The 13,698-nt window shown below is 42.4% G+C and overlaps 1 protein-coding gene across 18 annotated transcripts in view; it reads left to right on the forward strand.

The window, feature by feature from the left end:
• Bfar (bifunctional apoptosis regulator) overlaps nucleotides 1–13,698 on the forward strand; it is a 63,750-nt gene that overhangs the window by 2,371 nt on the left and 47,681 nt on the right. For all 18 annotated transcript variants that reach the window (XM_060364215.1, XM_060364218.1, XM_060364214.1 and 15 more), the window contains exons 2-4: nucleotides 8,684–9,020; nucleotides 12,465–12,669; nucleotides 13,298–13,467. In XM_060364215.1, coding sequence (XP_060220198.1) covers nucleotides 8,758–9,020; nucleotides 12,465–12,669; nucleotides 13,298–13,467 — 638 coding nt within the window. In that variant the 5' untranslated portion in view covers nucleotides 8,684–8,757. The remainder of the gene's footprint in view (nucleotides 1–8,683; nucleotides 9,021–12,464; nucleotides 12,670–13,297; nucleotides 13,468–13,698) is intronic.

The following is a 13,698-nucleotide window of genomic DNA, read 5'->3' on the forward strand; positions in this document are numbered from 1 at the left end:
CAACAGATAACCTCAAATGTTTTGCCAAGTCAGTTATGACCATTGGGGAAAGAAGGCAGAGAACAAACACAAAATACAGTCAAAACAGGATGTACAACAAAAAAACAAAACAAAAACAACAACCAAGGAGCAGAAATTTACAGGTGGGACTACAGTGGTCTATGAACAGAGTATAATCTTTGTAATAGAGGTAATGTTTTCATGGAACCTGCTGTGTGCTAGGAATTATTCTGAGTTGTTTTATAATAACCTCTTTACACTAACTAGTATTATCCCCATTTACAGGTGATACAAAGAAAGATAAATGACTTATCTGATAGCATGCAGCTAGAGTTTGTGTTATAAGTGAAAATGTTAGTTTGACAGCCAGACATGGTGGTGTCTTAGCATTTAACAAGGTAAGGCTTATGGCACAGACTTTTAGTTCCAGTTCCTTGGTAGATGAAGGCAGAAAGATTACAAGTTATGTGGATTGGGGCTGAAGGCTACCACCTCTATAGTAAAGTATGTGTGTAGGAGTCACAAAATCCTGGATTCAGTTCCCAGCAGTAGAAATGTTAGTTTGCTACTTGGCCAAGCAGATTCTTCAGTGAATATCTCACAGCTGTAATTTTTGCCCTGTAGTAGGGAGTGTTGTTTTGAGACGGTTTCATGTATCATTTGCTGGCTTAAACTCTAAAGCCAAGGATGACCTTGAAATCCTGGTGGTACTGCTGTCATTGGATCCAGTGTAGTGGGGATTTTGAGCAATTTGATGGCAATTTTGCTCTAAAAAGATGATTCAAACATTGAAAAAGAGATTCACAAAAGAGAAGCATTAAGTTTCACTTTAGCCATACATAGTTAGATATAGTTAGGCATTTACATGTAAATTACATGTAGTCCTAAATTTTCAGGTTCATGATAATCTTGTGAAGGACTTGTTTCAGATACATAGTCAGGTTCATATCCATGGATTGCAAATCTGCAAATTCAGTAGTGGGTGAAGGAAAAGTTCAGTAGTATAGTGAAAAGCTCAGTAGTATAGTGCTTATCTAGTGAAAAGCTCAGTAGTATAGTGCTTATCTAGCATGTACAGTGGTCCTGAGTTCTGTCCCCAGCCCCCTCTAAGAAAAGTCCAGGAAGTTCTAAAAGGCAAAATTTGAATTTGCCATATGCTGAACACTATGCTGCTTAGGAATAAAGCTATATGCAGGCATGCACACCCTTCATTAGCTTCCTACCATTTCACAGACATTGTTTGCCTGATATTTTGCTCATGTACTCTTGGCCTACCGTGGTTGCTTGTATAATAAGCGCATATAAGAGATGACTAAGGGAGCCTGGTGGTGGTGCACACCTTTAATCCCAATACTCAGGAGGCAGAGGTAGGTAGGTGGACCTCTCTGGTGAGTTCCATGACAGCCAAGGCTACATGTTTTCATTTTGGGAGGGAGGTAGAAGCAGGCCTAAGTAATCTCATCTTTAGACAAGACTGACCTTGAAAGGGCAGCATTCCTTAGCCTCCCAGGACTGGTATTATAGATGTGAACCATCATACTCCAGATGATGGCCTACAGAATAGCTCAGATCAAAAAATTCCTTGCGGAGACAAGGTTTCTCTGTTCTGGACTCATTTTGTTGACCAGGCTGGCTTCGAACTCACAGAGTTCTGCTTGTCTCTGCTTCTCAGAGTGCTGATATTACCACTGCTGGCTTGTTTTAAAGTAAGTCTGGTTTTCAAAGAATTAAAAGGGTATTGGGTAAGGCAAGAGGAAGAGATCTGGAGATCACAAATAAAGTAAGAAGGGAGACGATGGTTGGTTGGAGAGAGATTGTTAATTCAGCCAGGCAAGAATAACACCACTTCCACAATTTTGAGCCAAATATGAAACAGGCATTAATTAAATACTGGCCAGGATGATGGACCATTCTGGTGTTTCCAGGAAATGGTGATGAGTCACATTTTGCAGAGGCTTATAAAAAGCAAACCCATAAAGCTGCATATTTCCCACCCAAACCGAAACTTTGACTCTTACAGTATTGCTGAGAGACTAAGTAGTAGTGACTTTGCTATATGGGCAAGTGACAAAGCAAACAGGCAAGAGCAGTGTATAGGTGGCAAGTAGCCCTCCAGATATATACGTGAGGACCAGACCAACTTAATAAGAGGAATAGACATTCATGTATCGCAGGTTCTTTGGTAGCAAAACATCATTGGGGACATTGTGTGTATCCTAGAATACTTTTTTCTTTCGGAGATTTTCAGATAACTATATTGCACCAGTTAACTATGGCTTGAAAAAGTAGTGGGAAAAATCATATTGAAATAGGCATGGTGGTGTATACCTCTAATAGCAGCACCCAGAACTGGAGATTCAGCAACGGAATAGTCTTGGCCAGATTCTGTCGTCATGGCCAGTATTTAATTAAAGCTTCTTCACATTTGGCTCAAAATTTTTGAAGTGATTTTATTCTTGCCTGGTGGGATTAACATGCTTCCAGTAAGTTCAAGCCTAGCCTTGGTTCCAATATGAGACCTTTCACAAATCAAAAAGATGTAGTTTACACATGTTTTGGAAGGGCCCAAGTAATCAGAGGCTAATGTTTTAAACACTTTGTGGTCCCTGCCCTCAGATTATCCCAAGCGTTTCATACATGCTACACAGAGCAGGCTTCTGTAGCCTCCCACAATAAAGCAAAATGGAGGTTGTAACTAGAAAAGTGTGTGATTGTCACTTCTCAGCCTGATAGTGAACCGAGACAGAAAAACTTAACAGAACTTCAAAAATGACTGTTCCAAGGCCAGTTATTCTAGAAACAACTATATACACAGCTTTCAACTCTTCAGGGCATCCCAGTAAGGCCAGAAACTGAGAGCTCCTGGGAACTAACAGCGTTAAGATGGAGGGAGGGAGGGAGGTGCTGAATGGGGGGAATTTTCTCACCTGTCTTGGGCAACTAATGAGGGCCACATTATGGGACTAGACACTGTTTCTACAGCTTTACATCTTCTGTTTTGTTGTTACTGTTTTTAAGTCAACCAGAAACCTCCATTTTTGTGTGAAACTGTTATGCCAGGTTCATGGGACCCTCAGAGACCACCAGGAGAGGACTCGATGCAATTGCAAAAGAGCTTTATTACAAGAGCGATCGAACTCGGGACCCAAGTCTCACTGGCGCAGCAGTAGAGAAGTGGGACCCCGAGCTCTGAGTGAACAGGATTTTTAAAAGGAAAGTCTGTGAGCCAGGCGGCAAGCAGGGGGGCACAAGCCTTGGCATTACAGAATTGGGTGAAGTTTAGCAGGATGGGGTGACCTTTTTTGAGGCACACAATCACAATGGCTAAGGCATATAATCATGATGGCTATTTTTCTAAACCATATCTGAAACATTGGGGGGAATTTTCCCACCCGATTCTCAACCGATTCCCATTGATTATTGCTAGGGAGTTTGTTTCTATTTTCTATGAAGCATTTATTCTGTTATATTTCCTGGAGGCTGTTGCTAGGAGAGTTAACTTTGTTTTCTGCCAGGTGTACTTTCTGTGATATTTCCTGGTACCTGAATTCAGTTCCCAGTCAAGATCTTTATTTCATAATGGAGTTATATTCAGGCTATCTTAAGCTCTTCGAAACCAAATTGATTTTAATGTTGCCAAATTGACTCTGAGAGACAAGGAATTATGTAGCCCAGGATGGCCTTGTCTTATGTGTCTGGAGGATGACCATGAACTACTAGTTGTTGCACCCAGTTTTCGAAACCCCAGGAGACCACTGACCACACCAGGAGTTAGAAATCGTATGCAAAAGCAAAGAGCCTTTATTTCAGGCTTACGCTCAGGCTCCCAACATGAAATAACATCAGTCAGAGACTAGGAGCCCTGAGCCTAGAAAGAAGCTGGGTTTTATAGGGTTTTTAGCAAGGGGAAGGGGCCTCCAGACTTGGTGGTTACATGATTGGGTAACATCCAGCAAGAACAAGCTTGTTAGATAGTGATTGGTTAGAGGCAAGCTGTAACCATCTGCAATAACTATTTTGGTAACCATAATGACAACATGTAATTGTTTTAGTAACCATAGGACAACCATCGTTTTTGACTCACAGCTGTTTCAGGGTTGGCACATTTTGTGGTTTCTCAGAAATGTTGTGTCTTTCTGTAAGTATAACATGCTTTTCTGTAGCAGGGTTAAGTTTTAGGTCACGTATAAAACGAAGGCCCATGACAAAATGGAGTCTGTTATGTTCAGGCCCTTCATAGTCATCCTGCTGCCACCTCCCAGAGTTCTGGGATGGCAGCTGTGCGTGCCCACATCCACCTTCAGATTTACTTTTAAAACCAGCTGGAAGCTGGGCTTGGTGGTGCACACCTCTAGTCCGAGCATTCAGAGGCAAAGGCAGGCAGGTCTGTGGATGCTAGGCTAGCTTGGTCTGCATAGTGAATTCCAAGACAGCCAGGGCTACATAGCAAAACCCTGTCTCAACAAAACAAACAAAAACAGTTGGGGGCTACATACTGAGAGCTTGTTTTTAAAAAATGGAGGGGCAGGAGAAGAAAAGACATCCTAAGAAAGCCAGCCTGCTGCAGACCAGATGTTGCTTAAGCATGTTGGTGGCTACTGACAAAGGCTAATGTAGGAAGGAAATGGTTGCCACTTGGCAGTAATACTTTGTCATTGTGAAGGGCCCCTTCTGGTTCATTCTAACCAACTCTCAAAGTAGGAGAGTGTAATTTGTAAAGACACTTATCCTGTTGGTAAAATAATCTTTAATCTTGTCTTGGTAGTCATCCCTCCTGAGAACCTAACAAATCTCAGGCTGCCATGCAGCAAATGCCCATTCCATGCACATAGGAAGGCACGGAACTCAGACCTGACTTGCCGTCTTTAAGCTCCAGTTAAAGACCCTGCTGTTCATTTGGAAATGCCAGCTTTCTGGAATGGTTCAGTTCCTGTGCAGACTCCTAGAGTTTTGCTGCACTCTCCCATGGGCCAGCCTGCCATAAACTGTTTCAGTTGCTGATCAATAGGCTTTCCCACACTCAGGTATACCTTAGCATTAGTTTTGAACTAGGTAACTAACATGTATAGTTTGATCAGTATCCTTTGAACAGGAGGACACTGGAAGTGTGAGTGGAAAAATTTCCCTGAGCTCAGCTTTGTCCATGTCGCATCAAGTCTTCTTCAGGGCCTTTGAGGTGAAAGAAAGACAGGTGAAGGGCAAGGTAGCCAAGCTGCCTTCTAATGAGGCTTCATTGAGAAGCAGCTCACTCACAGTGATTCCTGTCTGGTCACAATAACAGAACACACTGTAAACATCCTCAAGTGTAGGGGAATTTGAATTCAGAATATGGCTGCTCTGGCAAGAGATCATATACAAAGACCTAGGTCTGTGTGATTTAGCTAGAATTGAAATACACCTTTAATCCAGGACTCAGAAGCATGCATATTTCTGGGTTCAAGTTCCAACTAGAGAAAAGCTTAAGTCAGGATGCAGTGCTACACACCTTTAGTCTCAAACTTTAGTTTGTAGAAGGAAGCACCCATATTTGAAAGTCACGTCTAATTGAGTGGCAGAAAAAGTGACCAGAAAGATTTGAAAGAATAGGATACGCCCAACTCTCATGAGTAGAAAGGAAGGGAAGCTACTTAAGGGGCAATGCAGAGAGGGAGAGGAGGAAGTTTTACAGGGACAGTAATAGAGAGACAGATTGCAGAGAGAGAACAAGCTAGAAATAAGTGAAGACAGAAGAAGCCAGAGAATGAGAAGGAGCCAGGAGATTAGATCAGATTGCTGGAGTTAGTTTGAGGCCAAACAGCGATTCAGAGGTCAAGAGAGAAGCCATATTGAGTAAATCAGCTGGGAGAGGAGTTTGAGCCAGAGCAGCTGAGTTGAACCAGCCAGCTAATGAGCTCAGAAAGCACAAGAAAGGGTAAGTTTATTAAGTCAGGCATGGTGACACACACCTTTAGTCCCAGCACTCAGGGAGGAAGAGGCAGGCAGGATTGCTGTGAGTTTTAGGTCAGCCTGTTCTACATGACAGGCCAGCCAAAGCTACAGAGCTACAGAGAAACCCTGTCTCAAAAAGCCAAGATACAAAAGTAAGTCTCAGGGGCTAAACACGTTCTAGGCTTAGTTTAAATTGTGCGGAGGCTTAGAAGCTTCCAGGACTAGGCCTAGGTTAGCAGAAACAGGCAGTAAGTCTCCCAGACAACAATTGAAACAGGGGAATAAAAGTTATTTTTTTACACTCAGGTGGGTAGGCTTTTCAAAGAGGCCTTTTATGTATTGCCAGGGCAGCAGGATGTGTTCAAAGCCACAACACTGGATCTTGTAACTTGAGTGTCACAATTAGATTTTGTTGTTCTTCTCTAAAAGCACTGCTTTCTTACACATGGAAATAACTAGTTCACACAGGAGCAGAGAAGAAACTGAACTAAGGGATGCATTGTACAGTTTGTGGTAGCTTCCAGGGTTAGTTGTCTGTGGCAAGGTTTTACTATGTGGCCTGGTTTTTCTTGAATTTGTGATTCTACTGCCTCTTCCTTCTGGGTGCTGCATTACAGTTATGAACCACTATACCAGTCACTTTTAAGATTTTGAATTTAAGCCAAGTGTGTTGACACATGCCTTTAATCCCAGCAGTTCTGCCTTTACTTAATTCAACTCCTTACAAAGTCAGGTGTGGTGGGTATCAACTGGTTCAGATGGTGGTGGCACATGTGTTTAAACCTGTTTCAAAAAACAAACAAAAAAAGGAAAGATTTTGAATTCAAATTAAAATGAACCTAACATAACTTCAAAATGGTCAGGCATAGTAGTGCATAAGTATAACTAACCCTGGCACTCAGGAAGCTAAAGCAACAGGCTTTTGGTCAGTTTGGGGACAGTATGAACTACATTGCAAATTCTAATCTAAAAGGCAAAAACCAAAGTGAAAGCTGGGTTCGGTGGGACACGCCTGTAATCCCAGCACTCTGGGAGGCAGAGGCAGGCAGATCCCTATGAGTTTGAGGCCAGCCTGGTCTGCGAAGTGAGTCGAAGGCTACACAGAGAAATCCTGTCTCCAAAATCCCGGGGGGGGGGGACCAAAGGGTGTCCACTTAATTTTTTGACACAGGGACTTAACTGAAATCAATTCAGCTAGACTGATTGGCCAGTGAGCCCCAGGGATCTCCCTGTCTTTGGTTCCCTGATAGTGAGATTATAAACCTGCATTACCACCTTGCCTAAATTTCCATGAGTGCTGAGGCTCCAAACTCATGCTTACATGGCAAGCACTTTAATGATTGAGCCATCTCCCCTTCCTCTTAATTTTTAATTTATTTTCTTAACATTCTACGTTTTCTTCACTGACAGGACTAATTCCTAGTCCCTGCCTTTTGGTTTTTGCCTCCTTAGACTTAGGCATTAATATCTTGGAATGAATGGTAAATGTCTCCCAGAGTTTTAAGCATTTGAATTGGTCCCAGTTAGTAGAGAGAGCTGTTTGGATTGGTTTAAGAGGTGTGGCTTTGCTAGAGAAAGTGTATCACTTGGGGATGGACTCTTAAAGTTTGGCATCACATCTAGTTAGCTCTCTGCTTTGTGCTTGTGGTTCAAGGTGTGAGCTCTCGGCATCCTGGTCCAGTCCTGATGGCTGCTGTTTATTGCTATGCTTCCCTGCCATGATGGACTCTTTTGGTTTTGGGGGACAGGGTTTCTCTGTGTAGTGCTATGCTGTTTTAAAGATTTATTTATTTTATGTATACAAATGCTCTGTCTGCTTGTATGCCTGCATGCCAGAAGAGGGCATCAGATCATACTATAGATGGCTATGATACACCATGTGGTTTGTGAGAACTGAACTCAGGACCTCTGGAAGAGCAGCCAGTGTTCTTAAACACTGAGCCATATCTCTAGTCCCTGGCTGTTTTATAGATCTCTTAAAGACAGTAAGAGATCTATAAGTTAAAACATAACTGTGTAGCCCCCACAGCTAGTCTTCTACTGGAGGCAGTTCTCCTGCCTCAGACTCCTTGATGCCGGAATTACAGTTGTAAGCTACCATGGTCAACTTTTATTGTTTTGACATGGTCTTCATATGTTTTCAAGCTAGTTTCAAACCAAACTCCTATAATCCTCCTCAATTCCTAAACAGGTGTACATTGTTTGTTAACATGGTGTCTCCAAACTTAATGTGGAAGCCCTTGTCTTTGTGGCCAGTGTGGTGACAACAACAAGACAAAGAAACTTAACATAACAGTAGAAGTAAGATGTGCCCTTTGCCTCACTCCTTTTTTTGGGTGTGGGGTGCTATTTCTGATTTTATTATTTTGAGATATAGCTCAGTTGGTTGAGTTCGGTCTAGCATGTATGAAGCCCTGGGTTCAATCCCCAGCCTCACAGAAACCAAGTATGGTGGCACACACCTGTGTTCTTAGCTTCTAGGAGCTTGAAGCAGGAGGATCTGGAGTTTGAGGCCAACCTAAGCTATATGAGACACTCCCCCCCCCAAAAAAAAAAACTTTATAAGAATTACGTGTTTTTTTAAGATTTATTTATTTATACAGTATTCTTCCTGCATGTGTGCCACCAGGCCAGAGGAGGGCGCCAGATCTCATTATAGATGGTTATGAGCCACCATGTGGTTACTAAGAATTGAACATTACTAGAATGACATACACAGCCACTATTCATCCTCTCTTATTGCTTCTCCCCCTAGACTTTATGATGTATTACAGAAGTGTCCTGAGTCTGAAAGGTTCTATGTGTGTGAATCCCAGAATTTGCTGAGAGATGGAGGAGCCTCAGAAAAATGACCTGAACATGACAGGGCAGGAGGAAGATAATCCTGTCAGAAGCACCAGTCCTCAGATTTCTGTTAGTGAATTTTCCTGCCACTGCTGCTACGACATCCTGGTTAACCCCACTACCTTGAACTGTGGCCACAGCTTCTGCCGGCACTGCCTAGCATTATGGTGGATGTCTTCAAAGAAGACAGAGTGTCCAGAATGCAGAGAAAAATGGGAAGGTTTCCCCAAAGTCAACATTCTCCTCAGGTAACACTGGATTCTGTTGGCAGCATGGATGTGCAGCGTGATTTCTCTGTGTGAACTGCTATTTGAAAAGGAGCAGGCTTAGGGTAGATCATTTAGGAGTTTGGAACCGAAAAACCAGATTCCCCTCTCCTTCCCTCCCTCCCTCCCTCCCTCCCTCCCTTCTTCCCTCCCCTCTTTCTTTCTTGTTTTGTTTTCCTATTTGTTTGTTTGTTTTTCTAGACAGGATTTCACTGTGTAGTGTTGGTTTTCTTGGTCTCACTTTGTAGACCAGGCTGGCCTCAAACTCATGAGAACCACCTGCTTCTGCCTCCTGAGTGTTGGATTACAGGCATGTGATACCACTGCCCAGCCAGATTCCCTTTCTTACAAGTAATTGTCATCTGTTCTTCTGGCTGGCATGAAACCTGCTGTGTAGATGAAGCTGGCCTTAAACTCTCAGAGATAAACCTGCCTATCTCCTGACTTCCACTCCCATTGCCCTTTCCTGTTGCCCTCTAAACACATCTTGTTCTTTAATTTTTGATTATGGGTCTCACTTAGCTCAGGTTGGCTTCAAACTCACACTGGTCCTCTTGACTACTTCTCAAATGCTGGGGTTATAGGCACAGGCCACCATGTCTAGCTGATTGTTTTGTTCAGCTTTTGTTGTTGTTGTTCAGCTTTTGTAGGAAGGAACAGAAATAAATTTCTGGTTATGACCGTTGTTTGTATCCTCTATTCTAGAACACTTCTTACTTATTTATACTTATGAAGAAACTGATGAAATTGTAGGATTAGAAAGTAACTGATGCTAATTTTCATAATCTGTAAATAAAACATGGCTCTCATTACTTGGTAGTTTCTTTCACAACCAGCCACCAGTTCTTTCAGATGGCTGGTTCTTCCTTGCTTCCATGCAATAGGTCCTTTCCAGTTTTTGTTTGGTTTGCTTTGGTTTTGGTTTCTTTTTATTTTTGGTATGTGCGATGTTTTACCTGCATGTATGTATGTGCATCTTATTTGTGCCTGTTGCCCAAGAAAGTCAGATGAAGGTATCAGTTCCCCTAGAACTCCTGTGTGAAATTTTCAAAAACGAAACTAAGCCAGGTAGTGGTGGCACTCTCCTTTAATCCCAGCACTTGAGAGGCAAAGGCAGATGGATCTCTGAGTTCATGGCCATCCTGGTCTACAGGGTGAGTTCTAGAATAGCCAGGGCTACACAGGGAAATTCAAAAAGCCCCCCCCCTCCCAAAAACAAAACAAAACAAAAACCCTAAATTTTTATAAAAGAGGGAAATAACACTTCTGTCAAAAACAAAGAAACAAAAAACTGGGAGCTGGAGAGTTGGCTCAGGGGTTCTTCTAGAGGTCCTGAGTTCAATTCCCAGCAACCACATAGTGGCTCACAGCCACCTAGAATGAGATCTGGTGTCCTCTTCTGGCATGCAGGTGTACAAGCAGACAGAACATTGTAGATAATTAATAAATAAATCTCTTAAAAAAAAAACTATAGAATACTCTTCCAACTGAACTTCATCATTCATTTCTGTAAACTATTTTTTATTATAATAGCATAAGCCATACACATATATATGTTCATACTCTTTTAACTTTTGTTGGATTTTTGAAACAGAGTGCCATTCTGCAGCCCAGGCTGACCTCAAAACCACAAAAATCACCCTATATGGCTTCCTGAATGCTGGGGATACGGGCATTAACAGTCATATCTAGTGTCTTAGAATCCTTTCCTTTTGCTGCAAAGTAATTTCAGTTATGACTTAGTTGTAATTTCATTCAGTTTTTTAAGTTTTGAAGGTGTCTGGGGAAGAGAACTCAGGAGCTAAAAAGCATGATCTACTTCTCCTGCAGAGGAGTTGGGTTCAGTCCCAGCACGCACATGGCAGCCCACAAATGCTTGTAACTCCAGCTCCAGGTATGGCACCTATACGTACACTCAGGTACATGCCATACTGGAAATAAGTCACCCGTACTTCTACTCAGGCACACACTCGTGAAATAAGTAAATCTGTAAAACAAAAGAATGCCTTTTAAAGCAGTGTTTGCAGGGGCAGGAAGGGCATCTAAGAGCTCAGTCATCCTCAGTCATCCTGGGGAATTCAAGGCCAGCTTGGGCTGCATGAGACCCTCTTTCAAAAATAAAAAATAAAAACAGATACTTTTCAATATATGTGCTGATGGAAAAATGCTAGTATTTTCTCATAACAGTGGTATATTATCAGTGTACATTGCAATATTTCTGTTGTCATGTCTTAAATTATTCAGCTTGACACTGAGTGGGCCAGTAGGCACATTTATAAAAATATGTATTCTACTAAAAGAATTCAGTAGCATATTTTAGGCTCACCAGGTAATAGTACTTGCCACTCAAGCATGATGTCCAGAGCTGATGATAGAACAGAGTCCTGAAAACTGTCATCTAACCTCCACTGTTGTATGATGTTATTAAAATTTACTATTGATTTATCTTCTAGTAAAGCTTGCTGTTAATCTTAAACAGCTGTATAACCAAATCACCACACAGAGACTGGGTTTTTAGTTAACCTAGAACACAATGCTGGGGCAATATTTACTCCCTCCTAAACCTCCAAGCCCTCAGTTTCCTAACATTTATATTTCCCACATTATACTTGCTTTTTGTGAAATCTTAGGTCTGGTTCATGCTCCACATACTCCCAAGATTTCTCCTCCAGCTCTGCTCCTAGCTCTCCTCTCCCCCTTCTCCTCCTCCTCCTCCCACTACTCTCCCGCCTTCTGGCTCCTCCCCTCTTTCCTGTCCTCTGGCTCCTCCCTGCTCAACATTGTGTCCAGTTGCTTTATTTTGTTCGTGTTTACAAAAAGAGTTGAGACAGGATGCTTAGAATGAGTTGAGACAGGATGCTTAGAATGAGTTGGGGGTGGGGTGGGGGAGAAATCAGTATTTAAATGAACAAGGGTAAGGTGTATACATTAAAAGAAAGCATTATACCAACACTCCATACATGCATGACCACACTCACACACACATTGAACACATATATGCGCAAAATCATTGTAAGTAATCATTGTCAGTAATCATTGTCAGTCGCACTGCGTCACCCAGGCTAGCCTGGAACTCAAGAGTTCTACCCTAGGAGTGCTGGGATTATAGGCATGCACACCACACTGTCAGTGTCAAGAGCTGGACTGTAATTCAGTGGTTAAAGCACTTTGCTGCCACACATGAGCCCTTAAGTTCAGTCCCTAGTACTTCCAGGAAAAAAGACTTGTATCTAAGCATTTCATTTGTCTGTTTTCTTGATGGTGGGCACATAGATTGTTGTAGTTTTTCCTTTTATCATAAAGTAAAATTCTTTGCTGCTCTTCTGGGCACCTATGTAGATTATAAAATGTTTGTATTAGTGGGTATAGTTTCTGAATGCTATATTTTGTCGAACACCTGTCCAGTGATTTCTCTCTTTTCCACAGGGATGCCATTGAAAAGTTATTTCCTGATGCCATTAGAATTCGGGTTGAAGACATTCAGCAGAATAATGACATAGTGCAAAGTCTTGCAGCCTTTCAAAAATATGGGAATGATCAGAGTCCCTTAGCTCCCAGCACAGGGCGAATGAATCAGCAGAGAGGAGGGGGATTCTTCTCCGGTGTACTCACAACTTTAACTGGTGTGGCAGTAAGTATGGCTGTTTAATCTGCACCCTGCGCCATCCCCAGTTGCCTCTGAACTCAGTTCTCATGTCACTTAAAACAGTTGATAGTGTGATCATGTGTAACTTATTGTAGACATTAAAATTGCATTGCATGTTGGCCACAGAGGTCATATAATAGTCATTGGCTTGGTAAGTGTTAGCTCGATCCTATTTGGTCCTCTTCCTGTCCTGGGCAGTAGCATCATGATGACTTCATTTTAGAGCTGAGGAAAGGGGCAGAACAAGACTGAGAAACCATAGCTACACTGATGCTAGACTCTTAAAAGCACACATGTCACTGCTGGTGCAAAGACTTCTTAAGTCCAGTCTTCTGAAAATCTTAATGTTTCCCCATAGAAAAGGTATTTGAATTGGTGAGGTAAGGCTGTTCCTTACTGTTCCTGGGCTGTCTCCCCTTTTCAGATGTCTCTGCCCAGCCATTAGCAGAAGTGAACCTGGAGGTGTTGTGGCCTCACTTCTCTACGACAGAGGCTGCCTTCTTTCCTGAATAGACTCGGCATCATTTCTCAGACCCAGCCCTTTCCTTGCCCTGCCCCATACTCATATCCTCAAAAAATGACTTTTCACTTCTGACAGCCTGTCTCCTTTCAGGTCATCCTACTTGTGTATCACTGGCGCAGCAGAGAATCTGAGCATGGCCTCCTGGTGCACAAGGCTGTAGCCAAATGGACAGCAGAAGAAGTTGTCCTCTGGTTAGAACAGCTGGGCCCTTGGGCCTCTCTGTACAAAGACAGATTCTTATCTGAAAGAGTAAATGGAAGGTGAGAAAAAAGTCTGGCTTAACAAGGTAGGCATGGTGTTACATGCCTTTAATCCTAGAAGCAGACAGATCTCTGTGAGTTTGAGACCAGCCTGGTGTACCCATTAAGTACTAGGCCATCCAGGGCTATATAAAGAAACCCTGTCCAAAAACAAAAAACAAAACAAAACAAAAAATTCTGGTACACCAGACATGTTTATAGATGGCTTTATTGAGTTACATTCTACTGGCC

Source organism: Meriones unguiculatus, chromosome 11 (genome assembly GCF_030254825.1).
Source record: "Meriones unguiculatus strain TT.TT164.6M chromosome 11, Bangor_MerUng_6.1, whole genome shotgun sequence".
NCBI classification, from domain to species: Eukaryota; Metazoa; Chordata; class Mammalia; order Rodentia; family Muridae; genus Meriones; species Meriones unguiculatus.